This window comes from Hevea brasiliensis, chromosome 10, assembly GCF_030052815.1.
Source record: "Hevea brasiliensis isolate MT/VB/25A 57/8 chromosome 10, ASM3005281v1, whole genome shotgun sequence".
NCBI classification, from domain to species: Eukaryota; Viridiplantae; Streptophyta; class Magnoliopsida; order Malpighiales; family Euphorbiaceae; genus Hevea; species Hevea brasiliensis.
In genome coordinates, this window is record NC_079502.1 from 97,858,685 (window position 1) to 97,884,121 (window position 25,437).

At 37.2% G+C, this 25,437-nt stretch overlaps 1 protein-coding gene across 1 annotated transcript; it reads right to left on the reverse strand.

The window, feature by feature from the left end:
* Positions 1–9,139: 9,139 nt before the first annotated feature.
* On the reverse strand, positions 9,140–10,386 carry LOC110665425 (uncharacterized). Its single transcript, XM_058128749.1, has 3 exons — positions 9,980–10,386; positions 9,743–9,847; positions 9,140–9,628 (listed from the first exon to the last, which is right to left on the reverse strand). The coding sequence occupies exons 1-3, from the start codon at positions 10,184–10,186 to the stop codon at positions 9,155–9,157; spliced, it is 786 nt and encodes a 261-aa protein (XP_057984732.1). The 5' UTR covers positions 10,187–10,386; the 3' UTR covers positions 9,140–9,154.
* Between the last annotated feature and the right edge of the window lie 15,051 nt (positions 10,387–25,437).

Sequence of the window (25,437 nt, forward strand, 5' to 3'; positions counted from 1 at the left end):
CTCGAATTTTACACAAGGCAGAATAAAGTACATGATTACACATTGAACAGATAAGGGTACTTGCTACGCATGTCCCGTTCTGACTCCCAGGTGCACTCTTCCACTGACTGGCTCCTCCACAAAACCTTAACCATAGGGATCTGTTTTGATCTTAGCTGTCTCACTTGGTAGTCCACTATGACTACAGGTTGCTCCTCAAATGTCAAGTTCTCCTTTAGTTCTATTACATCCGACTGTAGTACATGAGAATGATCGGGAATATATTTCCTGAGCATAGAGATGTGAAACACAGGATGAACATGAGAAAGGTTGGGTGGTAGCTCCAACTGGTAGGCAACTGCTCCAACTCTATCAGTAACCTCAAAAGGTCCAATATACCGAGGTGCCAACTTGCCCTTCTTTCCAAATCTCATGACTCCCTTCATTGGAGAAATCTTCAGGAATACATAGTCACCCACTGCAAACTCCACATCCCTCCGTCTAGGGTCTGCATAACTCTTCTGCCTACTGAAAGTTGTTTTCAGTCGTTCCCTGATTAAAGGAACTATCTCTGAAGTGTACTGCACTAGGTCTACATCATGCACCTTCGCTTCCCCCATTTCCGTCCAACACAGAGGAGACCTACAGTTTCTTCCATATAATGCCTCATAGGGTGCCATCCCTATGCTGGAGTGGTAACTGTTGTTGTAGGCAAACTCCACCAAAGCTAGCTGCTCATCCCATTGACCTCCAAAATCCAAGACACTCATGCAAAGCATATCTTCCAGTGTTTGGATTGTCCTTTCAGACTGTCCGTCTGTCTGAGGGTGGAAAGCCGTACTAAAGTTCAACTGTGTGCCAAGTGCCTCCTGCAACTTTCTCCAAAATCGAGAAGTGAACTGGGGCCCTCTGTCAGATATTATGGAAGCTGAAACTCCATGCAATCTGACTATTTCTTGAATGTAGAGTCGGGCGTACTGTGCCACAGAATATGTAGTCTTCACAGGCAAGAAGTGAGCTGATTTGGTCAAGCGGTCTATAATTACCCATATCGAATCATATCCTCGCATGGTACGAGGCAACCCAGTCACAAAATCCATAGTGATCATTTCCCACTTCCATTCTAGGATAGGGAGCTCTTGCAGCTTCCCTGACGGTCTCTGGTGTTCAAACTTCACCTTCTGACAAGTCAAGCACTTGGACACAAAGTCTGCTATGTCTCTCTTCATGCCATTCCACCAATAGCTATCTTTCACATCATGGTACATCTTGGTGGAACCTGGGTGGACACTGTACAGTGTGTAGTGTGCCTCTCGCATGATTTCATTCCTAAGGTTGTCCACATCGGGCACACATATCCTAGAACCTTGCACTAGGGCGCCATCATTGGCAAATCTGAACTCACCACCTTCACCTTGCCGTACTCTTTCTATGATCTTCATCAATTGTTGGTCTCTGTGCTGGGAAACTCTAACTCTGTCCCGCAAATCTGGCCTCACTGAAAAATGAGCCAACAATACCCCCTCATCTGAAAGATCTAGGATTAAACCTTGATCCATCAACTCATGTATTTCCTGAATCAACGGTCTCTTCTCTGCTGAAATGTGCGCCAAACTGCCAGAAGATTTTCTGCTCAAAGCATCTGCTACTACATTGGCCTTCCCAGGGTGGTACTGGATGGTGCAATCATAATCTTTCAAAAGCTCCATCCATCTCCTCTGTCTCAAGTTTAAGTCCCTCTGTTGGAAGATGTACTTCAAACTCTTATGGTCGGTATATATCTCGCACACTTCACCATACAAGTAGTGTCTCCAGATTTTTAGTGCAGAGACTACAGCCGCCATTTCCAAATCATGGGTGGGATAGTTCTGCCCATGCCTCTTCAGCTGCCTTGAAGCATAAGCCACTACTTTTTCATTCTGCATCAAAACACACCCTAGGCCAACTCTGAAGGCGTCACAGTACACGGTATATCCTTCACCGCTCATAGGTAGTGTTAACACAGGGGCAGTGGTTAGACACTCCTTATCCTCATCATTATAACTGACTCTATCTAGCTCTCTTCCTGTCCTTTGCATCTTATCCACTTCCCTTTTCCTATTTTTGGTATTGTTGGTATCTTTTCAACCTGCTGTACTTATTCCTTAATTTTAGTCATATCTCATCCTTACACCTTTTCCTTCAAATATGTCTATCCCATCATCAACTTTAACTTTCTTTTTATTTCTTAGTCTTATCTTGATTACTAGTTTCATTACTTCGAGAATTCTAACCCTATGATTTACTCCTACCAGCACATTCTTCACCTTATGTAACACTTATAATTACCCATAGAAAATTTTTCTTGTATCCCCTTTTTTTCCAACTTAACTATCAGAACATTATCATTTCCTACCAGTCTTAGTAGGAAATTGCTTATCCTGGATGAATATGAGCCCCATAAACTATAAGTTCCATCTGAACTAACACGGCTGTAGGAAATATGTGTCATGCCTTAATTCCAAACAAGATACTTCACGTGTTCATTCTCCTTAATATAATCATATATACTGCCCATAGCTTTCTAAACTTCAACCTCAAATTACCCATCAGCAACAATTTCATCTATTGAAACTCATCCATAAATAGTACTTCATCTAGCTCATAGTTTAAAACAGTCGCAAGCCTTAGTAGCTAACTCAATTTAACTCCTGTCATTACTCTGATCGTCCTTTCATACTTAACACTAGGTATGCACTTACTGTCATTCTCATATCAGGAAATTGTATATGAATTGGTGCCTATCAAAATCTCAAATAACTAGGTCTCCTTGCCTCAGTCTCTGCTACTTATATAACGCTCTGGAATCAAAAACACGAGCTAAACTTGAAAAGAAAGAAAAATATCCTTTATATTCAACTACGCCCGATTGTCCATATAATAACGTTTAACCTATGTTTCTTAGTCTTTCTCTTCAAATTTCATCATCTCCTAGCACAATTGTGCTCTACCTATAAGGTATCATCTGCATGAACCCTTTACTGTACCATCGTCCTTCCTGACATAATATTTTATAATTTATTAACTTTACTTATACTCGACCTATGATTCATATCTATCATCGTTTATATTGTGCCCTTAACCCTTGTTGAATCCTGAAAGATTTCTCTCGCTAATAGATTCTTCCAACACTAATTCCACCCTTATCTATGGTCATTAATTTGATCCTTAAACTTTCTAGTGATTTATTACCATCCATACTTGTCACTTTTTATTCTACCCCTACTGTTGCTCTGTCGTTATTGCTTCACTGCAAAGTGATTCTATTGATCACACTAAAAATGTTTGCCTGACATTCATAACGAACCTCTAACTACCTTCTCACTATCTCAAAAGTCTAACCTAAAACCTATGTGTCATTATCTATCATTCTGTTCCTCTCATCATACCTATTTGATCCCTTAGACTGACTTTTATTCAACTTACTGCTTACTAACTTCTCTTTCTCTACCTATTTAGGTAGTCCGCAATACCATCGCACACCTTCTAACATTTACTCATTATTATTGTATTCCATACCTCCATCACTTTTCTCACTAATGTGGTCCCATTTTGGATTTTCCATCCTTGTCATTCTCCTTGCCAAGAATAACACTTAGCCTATCCTATATCTTAACTTTGTTCCTTTTATTATGCGCTCTTTAGGTTGTCCTTTCATTTATTTCCTTTGTCTTACCCAAAATAGAACTTGACTATTCTATCCCTGGTTCCATTCTTCTTCCTAACATAATAGCTGTACTTGCTAACTATATCTTTCAGAGTCTCTATCGCGTTATCATATGTCTGTGCTACTCAGATTTGGTCCTTTGACCACTCTAGCTAGTACTTCCACTAGCATTTAGATTATATTGCATCTGCAATCAATTGTCCAAACTTTCATTCTGCACTTTCTTTATCCATTGGCCTTCTGTGATTTATCTTCGCTAATTTATTACTCTTAACACTATTATAATTAGATTATACTATTGTTTTGAATAATTTGAAATTAGAAAGGAACTCAGCAAATTACAGTCATACTTTTATTGTATGATCTCTATTCTTATCCTTTAGCTTACATAATACCCTTACCACCTCGAGAACTGATTCTGTAGTAATTTTATTTATTTGTTATTATTATTATTATTATCCATGTTTACTCAATTAGCCAAAACTTAAGGTTCCGGGCACCCAAACCCGTCATCCAATTCAAAGGATTTACATCCATCGTGATCTGATTATATATGATTCCTATAATAGAACTTGCATCCTCCGCAGGATACCTGAGCCAACTTCTCTCTACCACACTCTACAGTCCCATCTGGGGCACTATTTTGTTGGTCACCATTATTAGTAATAACTTTCGATCCCTTCTGAAAAGATAGGACTATACCCTAACTTCCTGTAACAAAGATACTACATTTACCACCTTGCCCAAAACCATGTCAAATTAATGACTCTCCTATCATATTATAGCTCTGTGAATCATCAATTCATAGTTTCGACTTTCCCTAGGTAGTAGGGTTGTACTTTATTTCATACTGATACACACAAGGTATACTATTCTCACTAAGTTCTAACCAAATGTTTGTCATACTGCAAAAACCATCCAAAATTCCATACTGAATACTAGATAATCTCACTCTATAGGTGTCACCTTTACTTTGCAACTAATCCGAAACCTCTGGTCCGATGGCAATTCTTATTGTAACTCTAGCTCATGCTAGGGTAACTGAGTCACTGACTCTAGTTATCACCCCACTATGACCTCTCAATATTCTAACTCTAGACCCCTAACTAGGAGTTCCCAACTCCTCTGCAGATATAGAACTCTGTTATGGTATTACTGTACCAAAACAGAGACTGCCTGCAAACATCCTCATCATAAGCACTACAGGGAAGTACGCAGCTCTACACAATAATCTCATGTCGCATCGTAATCTGCAGACTACGAGCAGGACATCGAGAATATTGTATAGTTACTACGATACGTCCTGGCAGACTAGGTCTCTTAATCTCTTATCTCTCTTGAATCTTCTATTATCATAAACTTATTCTGTCTGGGTCATCCACTGATGACTGCCAGCAATGGTATCCTCATCCTTATCTAGAGCAACTGTACTTTCAAGACTCACTTTTATGTACTCGTGCCTTGCACGAAATGGGCACACCATTTAAACCCATACTGACGAAAATATAGTATTTATTGGAGTACGTGTTTCCAACGAAGACCTCAATAAGTTTGCTAAATCTATTCCATGTTTCTATGTACTCCACGAAAAATCAAGACACTAACTGAGGTAATCTTATATTTCCCGAGGTCTAACGTAGAATCTAGAAACAAAGAATTACAAGAAAAGACGAAACAGAATCCTATACTCCGCATGTGACTCCTAGTAGACTCTTCCCTACACTTAGATAATTTTTCCCTATGAATCTGGAGCCTAAGCTCTGATACCACATTTGTCACGACCCAACCTATGGGCCGGACCGGCACTAGGACCTGGGCCAGCCTAAAGCCCCCGAGGCCCGTAGTAAGCCTAACTGTTCATTTACCCAACTCTAAGGCCCATTTGGGCCCAATTTCAAGAAACCAACCGGACAGAGTCCGGCCATAAAATGGACCTACCAACGGGGAGTTTTTGACTCACCCGACCTGTAAACACAGTCAATACTCAATTGGGGAGCTCAGCTCACCCTCCACATACTCATCAACATAAAAATAAATGGGAGCTCAGCTCCCTCATCCAATCCATCAAACATGCATAGAATATTAAGTTTACAGGTCCAAAATAATAATTTAGTTTACAGGCCCAAATCAAATAAACATTCTAACACATGCGGAAATTCTAAGATTTAACCAGTTTATACAAACATTAGTAATCGACCTGCGAGGGAGAAAGCAGGTTAACCTCAAAAATATCCTCCTGTGGCCTGGAAAAATATTGAACAGGAGTGAGCGTTCGACTCAGAGAGTAAAATATCAATTTTAACCATAATCTCTATAACTATCTAAAACTAATGCACCCTGTAGAGTGAAATGCAACATCAACAACATTTTCACATCATAACATCAAAAAGGTAATTTGGAGCACTCACGCACCCTGTAGCATCAATCATAACATATGGAGCCGATCCCTATACACTCTCTTAAATCCAACCTGGTGCCAGCGAAGAACTCAAGCCGGACTTTCGCTTAATAAACCAAATCGAGGGTCCCAGTGAAGAACTCAAGCCGTGACTACCCCTCGAAGGATCGGGTCCCAGCGAAGAACTCAAGCCGTGACTACCCGTCCTATCCATAGTCCACACCACATCACACGCACGCCAACGCACGCACACTGCTCCAAATTACCACAACAACATCCATGGCACTTTTACATTAATCAATGCAACATAAATCGTGCCTAGAGTTTAACTACATAAATATATGCATATAAGTGATGCATGGGCATGCTGAACATATAATAATATCGAAATTACAATTAAAATTAATATTTTACTCACAGACTTGATGACAATCACTGTGGCGGCTGGGCGGAGGAAGAAGGCTGTCCCGGCTCACCTGACAATTTTATTACAATCATTTAATAAATTTGACTCAATACAAACAAAGAAAAAGACCAATACGTCCTAAGTCGTGCCGAAAATCCGGCAGAGTCTCCCCTATACCTAGGACTTACCCAACCTGCAAAAGGGTTCAAAACACACTTCTATATCCACAATCCATATATCCACAACTCAATCACATCACACAGCCCCTCCTGGGCCCATCAAATCAATCATTCATCACAATATGTAAAATTTCAATTTAGTCCTTATAATTGATCATTTTTGCAAAAACTGCTCAAATAAGCTCTAAAAATTATAAAACTCTGCCCCGCGGTCCTTAGAAATATTACTAAGCTATTGCAAAAAGAATCGTAATTTTCTAAGCTACCACGAATATTTTATGGATTTTTAATCCTATTTAAGCACTAGAAAATTACGAAAAAGCAAGGTTCGGGTTTACCTTTGCCGATTCTGACTTGAACGCTGGGATGCACGACAATGGTGGGGTAGCCAAAACCTCGATCCAATTCGGAGACTTTTCCTAGTAGTGCATGCGCCGGAAATTCACAGATCCGGACAACTGTCGAATTTCCTTGAATTGAGGATACCTACACGAAGCCCAATAATAATATATAAAAAAATCAGGGGTGTTACATTAATAACATGATCTCCACATCTATAACGCTAATATATATTCATGACTCTAATCAGTTGAACAAACATATATTTTTTATTAAATTTTAATCGCAAATTTCTAATTGTCGCATCTAAACATAAAGTTAGCCATTAAATAAATTTATAAAAGTTAAAAATATGAGCTAAAATTAATAATACATTAAAAATTATAATTTATTTATTTATCTTTAGATCTTAATTCGATTTAAAATTGAAAATTGTATACTATATTTTAGTCTCAAATTTAATTGATTTGATTTTATTTTTTAACTTGGAACGTAGCCAGATATGCATGTAACTCAAGACTCAAGTAATCTAACAAAGAATTAAAAAATAATTAAAAAAAAAATCACATTAGCCTGGTAAGGTTAGATTATTAATCTTAATTAACAGCAAACAGACAAACATCACTTTGATATATTCCATTCCAAGTCCAGAGGCAAACAAATTAAATATCGCTCACAAATACAAACCAAACCCATCAACCAGAGAGCTTCATCTTCAGCTTCTTCTTTAGGTTATTGATCAATTTGCACATACAAATCAAATCTTAATTAATTTGGACTTCCTTAAGGTCTTCCTGGAGTTTTTGGATCGCGGTGAGGGTTTGCTCCAGTTCCTTGATAATCTGTACGTGTTTTCCAAGTACATCCTTCCATTAATATAATATCCTTCTCCCAAATCAACTAGTTCCTCTCCACTCTTCAAACAGATCGCATCCTGAAATTAATTAATAAATCTACTTCATCAGGATTATGTTTTTAAAGTGAAAAATAAGAAACTGTAACTAAAAATATAAAGAAAGAATGGGCATGCATGCCAGTGGATAGGCGATCACAAGACCTACTAATCTTGATCTTTTTATTACCTGAGTTAGAAAATCTTGGACAGAAGATGGGTTTTCTTCAGTTGATTTGAGGCTTCCTGCATACCAAATAAAATTATTGACCTGAGACATAATCATCAAAACAAAATAAAGAAAGAAAGTTGAAACCATATGTTTATACACAAAGAACTCATTTTGAGACTCACTGGTTGCAGAAGAAAACCACAAGTAGTCTAATGGCGAGAAGACCCCTTACCACCATTTTTGATATTTGATCAAAGAAGACAATATATGGAGATCTAGAGATGATGATATGTAACACCCTCACTTAAGCCTTATCGTACGTTCTACTGTTCCGGTGACCAAGGTCTGTTGGACAGTTAGAATGTCTGAAATTGTATTTAGATTAGAGTGAGGAGTCAAAAATAACTCAAATAATAGTAAGAAAAATTTTAAAAATAAAATACAAACAAGTTAAATGAGCCGATACCCTACACTACAAGAAAAAAGGAGATTTGAAACCGAATATTCGGTTTCAAATCAGTGAAAATCGGTTTCTAAATACATTTAGAAACCGATTTGAAACCGAAATATTCAGTTTTAAATCCGCAAGTTTCTAAATAAATTTGAAACGGAAAATGGCATCCGTTTCAAATTCTGAAGCTATTTTCAAACCACTATTCCGTTTCAAATTTAGAAACCACATATGTTCGGTTTCAAATTCCGTTTTAATTTAAAAACTGAAATTTTGGTTTCAATTTTTTTGAAACAGAAATTCCGTTTCAAATCGGTTTCTAAATTTTGAAACTGATCCTTGTGTTATTGGATTAGAAACGGAAAAATTCGTTTTTAATCCGTTTCAAATTACTAGTAGAAAATTTTTATTTTTTTATTTAATATATTATTTCCTGTATTGAAGCATATAATATAATATTAATTTTAAATGCTCAATATCATAATATTTATAATATCAGGCTATCAAATATCAAATATCAGTCAATATTATATATAAATATGACAGTGAAGGGTTATGATAATAATATACTGTATGGAAAAATAAAATATCATAATAACAAAAAAACAAGCTACTTGTCATCAACAAGATAATCACTCATCACCACTATCAGCTTCTCTACCATCATCTTGATGAGTCGCATGTGGAGTTGGGGCTGTAAACTGCGTACCCTGCATCATTTGTGCCATCATGTTTTGCATCATTTGTTGCATGCGCTCCTCCAGTGTCTGCTCACGTTTTCTATATCTCTCCTCTAGCATCAACTCGCGTTGTCGATCTCTCTCCTCCATTGCAACCAAACTATCCTTGAGCGTTGCAATAGTCTGATGCAATTGTTGAATCTCTTCCTCCATTGCCTCTGACTGAGCACAATAGGATGCAGTAGAAGATGATCCATGTGATGAGCTAGGGTAAAAAATTGATGCTTGAGATCCAATGCCATAAACCCTGTTCTTCTTCTCCCCCCCCACAACTTGATAATATAGTGCGACCTCATCTACAATAGGAGGGTCACTGCACCCCTCTTGTGGTTGAGACGACTGCTCCTTAAGCGCCAAAAATGCATCCTGCATAAGTCAATACACATATTTTAAATTTATTTTTCTTGGCAATTGAATAAACAAACTCACTTATTCATTTTTTTCATATAATTGAAAGACATAAAATACTTGTTCACTTACCTTAATTGATTGCGCTCGTGAATCAACCATATCGGAGGTGCCTTTCCTAGTGTGGGTCTTATGGAAAAGTTCATAAGGAAAAGGTCTTCGGCCAAGCTGGGCTTCCTGAAAAGATATAATGATTTTAGTGATGTTTATAATAATGTTCGATTATTTGCTACTAATATGTAGACAGACAATAACAAAACTAGTAAATATGAAATCATTACCATCCTATAGTAAATATGAAATCATTACCATTCTATCTGCGTGAGTAGCATGTGAAACTGAACCCCCTGTGTGTCTAGAGATGCCTGCCCCAACTCCCCCTATCTCACTACAACGGTTAGCAGTGAACTGATGGCTCTTGGCTTTAAACTCTGGGCTACTCCATGCCTCCTTCCATTTTTGCATTGTACTATTAGGCACGATGACCTTGGATTTTCCTTTCCTGACATTGCACATTAGGGCCTTATAGCGCTCTGCAGCCTTACGCCTCCAAGCTTCCTTTACTAGTGGAGTCACCTCTTGCCAATCAAAGTATTTCTGGTATAAAATAAATAAAAATTAAGACAGTTGTATTAGTATGATAATATTTTAGAAAAAAATTGACAGCATTTCCCCTTAATTTTGGACAATCCAGCCTAGTTATTAGGTATTAATTGCACCTGTTAAAAACGCTTCATATATTCTCAACAATAAATAACATCCACCCCAACTACAACAACTCACAACAATACATATTTTCAATATCACACAAGCTGTACATATAGATCATTTAAGCATTAATATACTTCAATTGTGTTCTTTTACATTAATTGTAACACCCCCGCCTGAGTCACTATGCGGAGAGTCTCCTTACTACCAGCAAAGCAAGATGCAAGAGATTTGAGACGGGTTTGAAGCCCAGCATAAGGATGCAAGTTGTGGGATTTCGACACAGCAACTTCTCAGAACTTATGTCCCAAGCACTTGAACTCGAGAGAGTTGAAGCAGAAGGAAACCCAGTGAAGGAAAAAGTTGAGAAATTAGAAAAAGACAAGGGGGAAAAATCAGTTGAACAGAGTTCTGGTACTACCTCTGGAAAGAAAAAGAAGTTTAGTGGACCCAGCAGGGGTCGAGGTGGAAGGTTTGGTAGGGGCCGATTCTCTGGACAGAGACCCCCTAGGTCTGGTCAGCAGTCGAGCAGGGGTTCACATTCTGCCCGCCCCTGTGAGACTTGTGGCAAGATTCATGGGGGGGAGTGCTACTGGGCCACTGGAGCCTGCTTTAACTGCGGTGGCAAGGGCCATATAGCTAAAGACTGTACTAGTGCTCCGAGATATAGTCCAGCTCCTACTACTACCGAGGGATCTATTCAGAGTCCTGCTCTCAGAGGTTCACAGTCAGTTGGCAGAGGAAGAGGTAGAGGTAGAGGCACTACTTGAGCGAGGCACGATTGGTCATCGGGACAAGGAAGTGCTTCAACCAGAATTTATACAATGAGACAGCGAGAAGAGGCTGAGACTTCTGACGTGGTAGCTGGTATATTCTCTATCTCTGATCAAGAAGTATTTGTATTGTTTGATCCGGGTTCAACTCATTCATATGTTAGTGCTAGCATAGTCGGTTCACTTGCTGTTCCATGTGTGCAAATGGGTTTTGAAGTGCTAGTAACTAGTCCGTTTGGACAAGAGGTCCGGGTCAACAGAATCTATAGAGACTGTCCTTTGGTGATCCAAGGACATGTTTTCCTGTCAGACTTGATTAAAATGCCCTTCAGAGAGTATGATATCATCTTGGGCATGGATTGGTTAGCCAGGCATCACGCTATGATTGACTGTAGACTGAAGACAGTCACTTTTGGCCTTCCTTTGTACAGTGATGTGGTAATACATGGGGAGAGGCATTTACTGCCATCAAACATCATTTCAGCTGCACTAGCCAGAAGGATGACCAGAAAGGGGTGTGAAGCATACTTGACACATGTGATAGACACCCAAGTGGGGAGTCCAGCACTAAGGGACATCCCTACTGTATGTGATTTTCCGGATGTATTTCCTGATGAATTGCCAGGATTACCTCCAGAAAGAGAGGTGCAGTTTGAGATTAATGTTATGCCTGGTGTGGACCCAATCTCCATAACGCCATATGGAATGGCACCTGCAGAATTAATAGAGTTGAAAGTATAATTGCAAGAGTTGCTTGACAAGGGCTTTATCCGCCCTAGTGTGTCACCTTGGGGAGCGCCAGTATTGTTTGTAAAGAAGAAGGATGGCACTCTTCGGTTATGCATTGATTATCGACAGTTGAATAAGGTGACAATAAAGAATAGATATCCATTGCCCCGCATTGATGACTTGTTTGATCAGTTGAGGGGTGCAGCTGTGTTCTCCAAAATTGACCTGAGATCAGGTTATTATCAGCTGAAAGTACAAGAGCAGAGTATTTCTAAAACTGCCTTCAGAACCCGCTATGGCCATTATGAGTTCTTGGTCATGCCATTTGGGTTAACTAATGCTCCGGCTGCTTTTATGGATCTGATGAACACTATTTTCAGACCATACCTCGACCAGTTTGTTGTGGTATTCATAGATGATATATTGGTCTATTCGAGGAATGCAGAAGAGCATGATAGACATCTGCGGATTGTACTGCAGACTTTGAGAGAGAAACAGTTATATGCCAAATTGTCGAAGTGTGAATTTTGGCTGAAAGAAATATCTTTCTTGGGGCATGTAGTATCAGAAGAGGGCATCAAGGTAGATCCAAGTAAGATTGAAGTCGCCTTAATTGGAGGCCACCCAGAAATGTCACAGAAATTCGTAGTTTTCTGGGTTTAGCTGGATACTACCGTCGATTTGTGAAGGGATTCTCCATGTTGGCATCTCCATTGACCAAGCTGCTTAGAAAAGATGAGAAATTTCAGTGGACGGACAAATGCCAGCAAAGTTTTGATGAGTTGAAAAAATGTTTGACAGAGGCTCCAGTCCTGACTTTACCTACTCCGGGTAAAGAATATACTGTATATAGTGATGCTTCTCACAATGGGTTAGGTTGTGTGTTGATGCAAGATCGAAATGTCATTGCCTATGCATCACGCCAGCTAAAACCGCATGAGAGGAATTATCCGACACATGATTTGGAGCTTGCAGCCATTGTGTTTGCTCTTAAGATCTGGAGACATTATTTGTATGGGGAGAAATGTTACATCTACACAGATCATAAGAGTTTGAAGTATTTGGGCACCCAGACAGAGCTGAATTTGAGACAGAGGAGATGGTTAGAGTTGATAAAAGACTATGATTGTCTGATAGACTATCACCAGGAAAGCTAATGTTGTGGTGATGCCTTAAGTCGCAAGACTATGGCAAGTCTACGTTACTCCTTTGTCTTTGGTACATGAGTTAAGATCATTGCATGCCTTAGGGATTAGTGATGATGGGGGCGACAGCGGTTGCATGGCATGTACGGCCGGTGTTGATTGATCGATTAGAATGGTCGCTCGTAATGATCGAAGTATCAGAAATTGTTGGAAGAAGTCCAGCAGGGCAAGAAACCAGAATTCTCAATCAGAGATGATGGTCTACTGCTACACCAGGGCAGAATATGTGTTCCTAATGATGTTGAATTGAGGAAGATCATTTTGAAAGAAGCACATGAGTCTCCTTTTGCCATGCACCCTGGTGGCACAAAAATGTATAGAGGGCTAAAGGAGCATTACTGGTGGATGGGTATGAAAAGAGGTGTGGCAGAGTTTGTATCCAAATGCCTAACTTGTCAGCAAGTGAAGGCAGAGCATCAAGTACCTACTGGGTTGTTACATCCACTACCGCATGCAGTGGAAATGGGAGAGAATAACGATGGATTTTGTGATGGGACTTCCGAGGACACAGAAGAGTCATGATGCAGTTTGGGTCATTGTTGATAGACTGACTAAATCTACTCATTTTCTGCCAGTCCGGATGGACTACAGTTTAGAAAGATTGGCCAAGTTATACATCGATGAGATTGTGAGACTGCATGGAGTGCCAGTATCCATTGTATCAGACAGAGATCCTAGGTTCACTTCTAGATTCTGGGGTAGTCTTCAGAGAGCCCTAGGAACTAGATTGAACTTTAGTACTGCATTCCACCCACAGACAGATGGCCAGTCTGAGAGAGTAATTCAGATATTGGAGGACATGCTACGGGCTTGTGTGATTGAGTTCGAGGGTAGTTGGGATACACACTTGCCTTTGATTGAGTTTGCTTACAACAACAGCTACCAATCAAGCATTGGGATGCCTCCATATGAAGCTTTGTATGGCAGGAAATGTAGAACCCCGTTGTGTTGGGATGACGTGGGTGAAAGAAAGATGATTGGACCCGAAATTGTTCAACAAACTGAAGAGAAAATCAGGGTGATTCGAGATCGACTTAAGACTGCATCAGACCGTCAGAAGTCCTATATTGATTTGAAAAGAAGGGATATTGAGTATGCAGTGGGTGAGAAAGTTTTCCTCAAAGTTTCTCCTTGGAAGAGAATTATGAGATTCGGCAGAAAGGGGAAACTGAGTCCTCGTTTTATCGGGCCATATGAGGTTCTGGAAAGAGTGGGTCCTTTGGCATATCGGTTGGCACTACCTCCAGAGTTGGAGAAGATACATAATGTCTTCCATGTGTCTATGTTGAGGAGGTATCGATCAGACCCATCTCATGTACTACCAGTAGAAGAAATTGAAGTGAATCCAGACCTCACATATGAAGAAGAACCCATAAAGATTTTGGCTTATGAGGTGAAGCAGCTACGGAATAAGCAGATACTGTTGGTAAAAGTGCTGTGGAACCATCATTCGGGCCAAGAAGCTACTTGGGAACGAGAGGAGGACATGAGGAGACAATACCCACAGCTATTCAGAGATTGATACCAGGTAAAATTTCGAGATAAAATTTATTTAAGGGGGGGAGAATTGTAACACCCCCGTTGTATAGCCTGGTATATTTCACTGTTCCGGTGACCGGTGTCGGTCCGGACAATTAATGGGATTAGGGCCACACTTAAGACAACATGAGAAGCCATAAACACAAATAATTAGTAATGTTTAATTAGTTAACTACAAATAAGAAAAACAGAACATAAGAGGTTAAACGAGCCGAGAGTCACAAATGATGAGTGACCTCCTCGGAACGCATCACGAAGTCATTTTAAACTCAAATTTCGAACCGTAAAAAGTGACGCTGCGGTCCTTAGGACCCTTATGAACACAATGGAAAAGAGAAAATCACGAAAAAGAGCTGTTAAGTCAGTCAAATAATTAGGTCAGGGAACCGGAAGAAATATTGGATTATTTGCAAACCGGGATGAACTGGAGAGGGGCGATTTGGTTAATTGACCCTGAGAGCTGACTCCTGACCTAACTGTTAAATAAAATCGAAGAAAAGAAAATTTCGGAATCGAGAATTAAATTAAGGAACTAATAGAAAAAAAAAAAAGAAGATGGAAAAGTCAAAGTGATGACATCATGCATGATGTCATAAAGGCTTAATTGATTTATTTTGTTAATTTGGGAATTTTGGTCTTCCTAAGACATAAAAGAAAAGAAAAGAAAAGAAAAAAAATATATAATAAAGTCATCTTCTTCATCAAAAACGTGACTCTCTCTCCCTCACCCTCTCCCTCACCCAAAACCTCCATTAAAGCTCAATTTTGAGCTTGAAAATCATAAGATTTCACCATAGAAAAATTAGCCACCATAGTTAAAGCTTATCTAGGCAACTTGAGAAGAGGATTGAGCAAGAAAGAAAGAAGGAAAATTTGAAGGAAAGGAGGAAGAAAATTGCTACACAAAGGTTAGTATGCTAAACTCTTCATTTATCCATTCAAATGCACATGTGATGGTTGAAAGTGAGCTTAGAAGTTATGAAATGAAATAAAAACATGGGAGAAGGACCAAACTGAAATTTGGGCAGCTTGAGAGGAGTATGATTTACATGAATTTGATGCATTAGAATAAGTTTAAAAGCTTTGATTAGTGAATGGTTAAGGTTAAGTGCACTAGTTGTGATTTAATGCATGAGATGGAAGAGCTAGGGTTTGAATGTTAGGGTTTTGAGGCAAAATTTTGGAGAAATGCATAAATGATATCTTGGACCTATTGTGAAGTGAAATAATGGTCAATTATGACCAAATAACTTGTGTGGGAATGATAGAAAACTAAACCAAATTCGTAGGTCAATGGTCATGCTGCTGGCAGCATGACCAAACCCACTTTGAAGGACCAAAACTCAAATTTTACAAGTCCAATTGATATGCCACCAATTGGAGATGAAAATAGACATAAAAGAGCACAATTTTCATTAAGGAACCATAGCCAAAAACTGACCAAAACTTGGTGAAACAATTGACCAAAGTGAGTTGATAGCAGGCTGCCACTGCACTAAACTGACCAAATGAATAGTAACTGTTCATTTGGTCATAACTCGAGCTAGGTAGGTCAAATTGACCTGAAATTTTACCAGCAATTAGATATGATATAGACCTAAAACTTTCATGAAGAACACCAACCCAAATTAGGCCATTAACTCATTCAAATCATTGAGCAAAGTTAAATTTACTGTACTGAGATTCTGCAGAATTTTCATTGAGCAGCAATGTTTGGATGGCTATAACTCTATCTAGAAAACTCGGATTTAGGCGATTCTTGAACCGATGGAACCTAAGACATAGTACAAAATTTCATATGAAGAAAGTGAGACCAAATTATGAACTTAACTTGATCAAATTATTAACCAAAGTTGGACCAAAAATCTGCCAGCACCAAAATCTCAGTATGAACGATTATCGTGAGCAAGAAACTTATTTTGGCCATAACTTGAGCTACAAAACTCCGATTGAGGTGATCCAAAAATGAGAATATACTTAAGACAATAAGGAACATTTTCTATGAAGGAAGTTTTGTCAAATTCCAACAGTAGATCGACCAATGGAACAGTGCAACTTCAGAGAACCAAAACCGAAAATTGGCAATTTTGCCAAAATGACCTAAGCTTTAAACAAATGACCAAAACCAACAAGTTTGGTGACCAAAATGTGGTATGTGGGTGAAGTTGGAGTTCCCATACCCATTAAGCCTTAGAAAGTCAATAATTTGACTTGAATAGTGCAGTGAATAGTAACCCGAAACACAAAATTTCGAGAACGTCGAATTTAACACGTTAGAGCTAGGTAAATGTGAAGTTAAGTTTATTTTGGATTTATTTTAAGTTTTAGTACTGAAACATTGGAAAATTTCGTGTTTCAGTGGAAAAGAATACCGGGACAGAACCCGAGGAGTCGAGTCAAGGCCAACAGCGACTGTTTGAGGTTTGTGCACAACATATACTTTTATAATCATCTTTTGCATATCGTTTTGAATAATATGAAATATTGGATTATGGCATTCTTATGATGTTTGATCTAAATTGTTGAAAGTTATTTTGTATATTTGAAAAGACAATGTTTAGCAAATTGTTAAGATAAGTTTTGAAACCACAGTGTCATGACCATATATTTGAACACCTCACTAGCACGACTAGTGGGGGTAATTAGTTTTGAATTTTGATTCCTTCTCTGGAGAAGTGTTGAGGTGTGCCAGTAGAAGAGGATGTGAATGGATATCCATATATTTGAGCTAGCTAGCCTGTGATATGAGTTCTCTTTAGCCTCTGGCTATTGAGATTCTATTTGTTTCGAATGGCGTGATCTAACTGTGGGTTTTATGAAATGTGTTTTGATACTTTGAAATGAACTTGGTTTACATGTAAAATCTCACAATGCATGATTGTATTTAATTTTCAGGTTTAGCCAAATTTTTGAATGAATGTGCTTTAAGCTTTGCATAAAGATTATTTTAGTATATTGTGCACCACTGAGTCCTAGTACTCAGCGATAGCTTTATTCTTTGCCGCAGATATCTGAAACTAGAGGAGCAGCAGATCGAGTCACGAGGTGTGAGAAGCTACCAGCCTAAAGTTTTCGGGTATAATTTATACCCTAACTGTAAATACTTCTTTTGATGTATATATTGCACATAAATGTATGGACATGTAAAAATGGGTCTTGAGCAGCTTGTACACAAATTTGTATGAAGTTTGTAATAAAGTTTAGTTTGTGTTTCTTTTGATATAAATTTGTAAGGTTGTGTATAAATTATTTTGTTTTTAATGAAATATGAATGATATTGATTGACAGTATTTTGAGAAATTGATTGAGTTTGATTGTGAAACCGAAGTAGGGGTTGAGAAAACTTTTAGAAGTGCTTTTACAGTATTTGAAGAACGGTTTTCTCAAAATACAGAGGAAACTCTGTCAAAATTTTTACAGAATTTGCGGAAAACTAAAATGGACCAAAAATATTAACTAGTTTTAATTTTAACTAAATGTTTTAAATACTTATTAGAAATGCTCACCACTTGTCAAAGATAAGAAAATTGTTTTAAAATCCCTTGTAGGGTACTTAATGAGTTATCGGTAGGTGAAGTTCGGTAGTTCATTAGGTATTCTACGGGATCATGTTATGCCTTACAGAGGGGTAAGGTGTGACATTAATTCACAAATTCTCATCACTTAAATGATATTTGTTCATAACATTCTTTTTTGAGGTTTCATAAACTATGCAAATTAGTTATCTGATAGCTAATTATATTTAAATATTTATTTTATTACTTGAAATTCATCCCAGTAAAACTCTTTTGTTTCAGGCGTGATAGTTTTCCAATAGTGCCCCTCTGGGTCCATCCTCTCCTTGAAGATATTCTTCATCTTCTTAGGACATTCCTCAGATGGATGTAACCTGTACAAAAGAAAGACAGCAAATATATTGATTTTATGTAAATGTAGAAACACGGTACTTCAATTGCTAATGATATATAATACCAAATCATAGATAAAGTTAATTAATTTTAAATACTTACGTGCCATTAATGAGCTTTATTCTTTTCTTTCTAACAAATGTAGTGAGTGATAGGCCATCCATCGATGATATTGGTGCTGCCCCAACTGAATGACCTTCATGACCAGAGGTTGATCCAATTGCAGGCTCAGAAGATGGGGTAATAGGTGGTGGCGGTGGAGGTGGAGGTGGAGGTGTAGCTCGATGCTGTGTTGAAGCGATGAGACCCTCTCGGATCCGTGTCGACCTCCCGATGGATCGTGAAGGAACCCGAGGTGACTGTGTAGATTGGTCTAGTTGATCATTGGGCTCATCCCGCATGTAATCGCTTGACTGTGAATGACCCAACAAACCTCCCCTGCGACCGTTGCCTCGCATCCTGCATAAATAATTGTATTAATTAGTTAGCTTCATTCAACTTATGATACATAATACAGATGAAATTAGTTAGAGTTTATACTTCAAGTTTAGAAATATAAATTCATTAAGAGAAATACCTAATTCTAATTAGTATCACTATCATATAGATCATCGCATTCCTCATCACTTTCTGAGTCCAATTCAAGCTCTTCTTCATCTTCAACATCCTCTTCATTAATTTCAACTAGTACACCGTTTTGATCATTCAAATATTGTTGTTGATCATCATCATCGTTAATTTGAATCAAAGGGACTTCCATTTCATCTTCTTGAAATGGTTCTTCCCGTGCAGGGGGGGTTGTGACATTCACTTGCTCAGGAAGATCAATAACAGATCTCGCTTTGATTTTGAACACAGCCCACCAATCATCCTTGTCACGTTTTAAGCTTGGATATATGGAATAATTCACCTGAGCAGCTTGGATAGCAAGAACAAATGGTTCATACCTATTGAAGGATCTTTTATGATTAATATCCACAAGTTTATATTTTGGATGAATCTTTGTTCCCACATTTGGTGTTGGATCAAACCAATCACATTTAAACAATACAGTTCTTTTGATTGGTAATCCAGGATACTCCAATCGTAGCACTTCAATTAATTATCCATAGTAGTCACTTTCATTAGTACTGTAATTAGTCCCCTTGATACATACCTCACTGTTCATCGTTGCCCTATGCGAACCATAACCTTTAGTGTGAAATTTATAACCATTAACTACATAACTATTGTAGAACATAACACTTCTTAATGGACCCTTTGATAGATCCTTTAAAAACTGGCTTGATATATTTTTGGAGGGATTGTGAACATATTTATTGAACCACTTATCAAATTCACGCTCTAGTTTCTCATCAACTTGTTTATCATTGATATTTGGATTGGCCATGTGTAACTCATTAACAAAAATGCTGCACACAATGAAAATAGTTAATTACATGTTTGGAATCAATAATGGCATTGCAACAATTATAATAATTGAATATTAGAAAAACTTACTCAATGTACAGTTTTACTTCTATACAATTCAACAAGATGTACATTTGTGCTGCTTGAAATTCTTGTTCTGTGAGATATCTAACCTTTCCTTTTCCTAGTGGCCTACCAGAATGAGTGAAAATTGATAGATTCCCTGGATGTTCATCCATATGTTCGACTGTATCATCATTGCGTGGAACCTTTCGATGCCTTGTGTTGACATGGGGTTCAAAATAATGAGCACAGAATGACGATGCTTCTTCAACTAAGTATGCATTGCATATGGAACCTTCCACTTTGGCTTTATTTTTCACATTATTTTTTAACTTCCTAAGGTACCTACACCATTTACTATTTAGTCACAACAAAGTTTTTATTTCTCCATGTAATGATAGTATACAACGATACATTAAACTAGTTACCTCTCAAATGGATACATCCACCGATATTGCACAGGACCAACAATCCATGCTTCATAAGCCAAATGCACTGGGAGATGTTCCATGGAGTCAAAGAAACTTGGAGGGAATATACGCTCAAGTTTACATAATATTATAGGAATCTCTTCATTGAACTGTAACATGGCTTCTTCTCTAAGTGTTGTTGAAGTTAACTCTCTAAAGAAATTGCTCAATTCGGTCAATGCTTGCCACACATTTTTTTGAAGCAATTCCCTAAATGCTATTGGGAGTAATCTTTGCATAAAGACATGACAATCATGGCTTTTCATCCCAATCAACTTTAGTTTTCGCATGTCTATACACCTACCCATGTTTGACACATAACCATCTGGGAATCTAAGATTTTTAAGCCATTCACACAATACTGCTTTTGATTGTTTGTCTAATGTGTAACATGCTTTAGGATACTTTCCTGTTGCCATATCCCTCTCTAACTCAGGTCGGTGACAAAACTCTTTCAAATCTTCCCTTGATTTTGCATCGTCCTTCGTCTTCCCTTCAACATTCATCACAGTATTAAAAATATTTTCAAATACATTTTTCTCTATATGCATGACATCCAGGTTGTGGCGAAGCATGTTAGTACTCCAATATGGCAAATCCCAAAAAATGCTCCGTCTCTTCCAACCCGTGTTTTTTGCTTTGCAACTGTTATTCTCATCTGTACCCATATATGTGACACACATTAATCCTAGATGTTCTATTTGTTCTAAAATTTCCTCACCAGATAGAATGGGGGGAGCACTTTTTATGTATCTTGTTCTTTCTAAAAGCAATTTTATTAAAATGCGAAAGGATGGTTAGCTAGTAAGAATTTACGGTGATTGTCAAACCATGATTGTTTACCACCCTTTGTCAATGTGAATGCATCTGAATCGCCCCTACAATATGGACAAGCAGTCTTGCCTGCTGTGCTCCAACCGGATAACATTGAATATGCAGGGAAATCACTTATTGTCCATAATAACGCAACCCTCATATTAAAATTATTCTTCTTTGATGCATCATATGTCTCAACTCCAACTTCCCACAACTGTTTCAACTCTGCAATAAGGGGCTGTAAGTACACATCCAATTTGTCTTTTGGGTTTCTCGGACCAGGAACTATTACCGTTAGGAACATATACTCTTCCTTCATACATAACCAAGGAGGCAAATTGTAAGGAGTGACAATGACTGGCCAAGATGAATATTGTTGTCCAGACTGACCGAATGGTTGAAACCCATCGGTGCACAGTCCTAGCCTTACATTCCGAACCTCAGCAGCAAATGAAGGATGTGTTTTATTAAAATGCTTCCATGTAGTTGCATCTGAACAATGACGCATTACCCCATCTTCATGGTCATGCTCAGCGTGCCATCTCATTTCTTTCGCTGTTGCATTCGAAGCATATAATCTTTGCAATCTCTGTGTGAGAGGAAAGTAGTACATTTTCTTATGTGGGACATTGGTTTGAAAATTAGAAGAGCCTCGACTATGTCGTTTGAACCGTGGATGGTCACAAAATTTGCAATTCATTAACTCACTATCTTCAGCCCAATATAACATACATCCATTAGTACAACAATGAATCTTCTCAACAGGTAGGCCCAATGCTTGGACCAACTTCTTTGTACTGTAAAAGTTTTCAGTCATTAAATTTTCATCCGGTAACACCTCTTTCATAAGTTGACAAATGTCATCAAAACACCTTTCTGACAAATGATGTTCTGCCTTGATGTTCAACATCCTTGCAACAACTGAGAGCTGCGAATGGCTTTCGCAACCTGGCCACACCTCTTGATTAGCAGCTTGTAACATGTCATACAATTTTTGGTGATGGATTTGGAGGCTCCTCCATTACATCTGAAAGAAATTAGGACTCTGCATCCATTACCATTTGCTCATATGTATTGCTTGTGCTATTTTCATCCTCTTGAACATAATCCGCTATCATAACATTTATGTTTTGACTATCAATATTACTTGTGCGGGGTTCCCCATGTAGAATCCATTTATAATAATATGGCACGAATCCATGCTTCATCAAATGTAATCGAATTGTATTCTCATCAACATAATTACGATTCTGACACTTTCGATGATTACATGGACACTTCAGTTTATCCCCATCCATCCACTCTGGATGTTGCTTAGCAAATGTTATAAATTGTTCAATACCTTCTATGAATTCTGAGGTCAATAGGCCATCTTTTAACCTATCATGCATCCATCTCCGATCTGATCCCATTTTGCTAATAGCTGTGTAATAATTAAGTGAATATTAGTAATGATATGTCAGATATCAGAATTACATCATATCCCCAATCATGCGTTGAAAGGTAAGGCCCTAACCCAATTAGAATTGTATCATTTCTACCAATAACAGACAGATAATGACATGTCATATATTTGTAAAAATTTCGGCAGCATCTCCCATTAGTTCTCCAAGTGCACAACATAAAGTCTGCACCCAGAGAACAATGAGAGATGTTACGAAATTTCTACAAATATATAATACATATTTATATCCATCCTATTCCTATGTAGAGTATACAATTCCAATTTGTCCAACAGGACAATCCATTGTCCACTGACATTAATTGTCAGTAGGACATTGGACGGGTTTTCTAAGGTTATTATGTGACAACTTTGATAAAAAAAAAAAAAGAAACTATTAAGATATATAGAAAATCTAGAATAGTGTCCAACAATAGAAAAAATTATCACCTCAAAAATTGATATGCATGCATCTACAAATCAAAACGCCATATTAAAATATTACTTACCTGTGTGATACTGAAAGCAAAGGACAAAATAACGAGAGATAGTGGCCAAAAGAGAGTGAGACAGACTGTAGTTCCAAAAAAAAAAAAAAAAGAAATTCTGTCAGTAAATTCTTGTATAAAATTTAACACCCAAAAGTAAATAAATAAATAAATAACTACACTATATGGCATAATAGTATAAAATTAAAAAACATAATAATCATTAAAATTAAAGGACATGAAAAAATAGATATTAGTATAGCAATAAAATAAACATACAATCTTTTATTTGTAATTAAATATGTAAGTTTGGTTGCTAATTTACATCTGAACTATTTGAGTGTACTCATCCACAACTAATAGCCTACTAAATAAATTTTCAAATAATTATTTAATTTTAATAATGAAAAATATAGTATAATTTCATTTATAAAAAAAGTTATTTGTAAATCAAATAAAAATATGACTTTTATTATAAAGAAAAAGCATAGAAAATAACTTAAAATTGTTTTTTAAATATTAGTTAAATTTTAATATATATATATATATATATATATATATATAATTTTATATTTTTTAATTTTTAAATTAAACAAGGATTTACTTATAATATTCTACTTATAAATAAATTTCATTCACATGTGTCATACTAAACACTCTTATTATTTTTTCAACAATAATTTTAATAGTAATACCAAACAGGCCTAACGTTGATAGACACTTTCCTTCAAAATTTGAATAAAAATTCTACGAAATTTAAAAATCTCACCTAACATGTTAAGGAAAAAAAAGTTTTAAATTAGACCATCAAAACGCACAAAGATCTAAATTATTTTTGTAATAAAGGCTTTTATTTATTTTATTTTATGCTATTATGCTGATCAAATAAACCCAGATTATTGGGAGGTGGCCAAAAACAATTGAAAGAAAGTTGCCAACAGCATACGAAAATCTCATCCGGAACACGAAGCCACAAAGGGTTTGGTTCATAAGTGAAATCCTAATCCTTAAAAAGGGGTTATGAAAGGCCTAGGTGTGTGTGTGAAAAAAGTAAATTAAGATGAGCAAATGAAAACTGGTGCAGTCGTCAATTTAACAGACAAGCGTCTAAATACAAAGCTACACATACATGTCTTTCTTTCTCTCTGTGAATAAAAATGGAAGATGTTGGGAACCTAGTAGCACACAAAGCAGAACTCTGATTAATCAACCAACTCGTAACAGAATCTTCTTGAGTGCAGATATCATCTCATTCATTTGTGCAATCTGAACCAAGAGCTGGCTAATCTTCTGCATAAGCATACCAAAATGTTATATAATGAGCAGCCTTCTCCATTTACAAGCTTAATTTTTTAAATTAGACAATTACTACAGACTAGAGTCTTAATAAATGAAAGATGAAAAAACTCTACACTTGAGATATTATATCCATACTTCAGCTTCAGAGAGTGGATTCATTTTCTTTTTCCTTGTAAATATTCCAGATCTCTCCTATTATTGAAAGTAAACACACTTGTGTAGTATATTTGTGTATTCCTACTTCTATTTGGATTGTATTTGTATTTAGTAGGAATTATAGGAAAAGTAGGAGAAGTAGAGCGTACATATCTGTATCTAATCATATTATGAAATTGAAGAAATTCTATTCCATTACATCACCTAAATTTCCCACTTCCCCTATTTGGGTTTTCTTTGTTAAAAAAAAAAAAATACTTCTGGTAGATATCCCAAATGCAAGGTTCATTACTTTCTTGCAATTTGGAAGTCAAGGAAAGTAGGGAAGATGAGGATTACAGCAAAAGTAATGTGTGCATGATCTGAATTTTCTCAAATACATAAATTAGTTTTTCTGGATGCATAAAAAAAACAGCACATGAGCAATATGCACATTCATGTCAAGATTTATAACATAGTTTGCATGACAAACAGAAAATGCAAATTGGAAGGGCATTAAACTTACCACTAATGTTCAATTAGAAAAGCAATTGATACAATAGGAAAAGAACTTGATGGCTACCATAAAGAGTATTTAATAAATATTACAATAGTGCTAATCTGCAAAAACATACTTGGGAATAATGTTACTCACCATGGACTCTTTTTTATAAAATTCTTGTTAATAGAGTCCTTTGGGATAAGGGAACCATTAGCGTTCACAGATAGTCGCGTTAACTTATTTCTGCAATTATTATAAAACATAAGATAGATTCAGAAATT

Excerpts from the sequence above, each read along its gene's own strand:
- LOC110665425 (XM_058128749.1), bottom strand. The coding sequence starts at position 10,186 with ATGTGCAATGTCAGGAAAGGAAAATCCAAGGTCATCGTGCCTAATAGT. Across the intron at positions 9,848-9,979 it reads CTACTCACGCAGATAGAATG|GAAGCCCAGCTTGGCCGAAG; the intron begins GTAATGATTTCA and ends ATATCTTTTCAG. Across the intron at positions 9,629-9,742 it reads CACGAGCGCAATCAATTAAG|GATGCATTTTTGGCGCTTAA; the intron begins GTAAGTGAACAA and ends TGACTTATGCAG.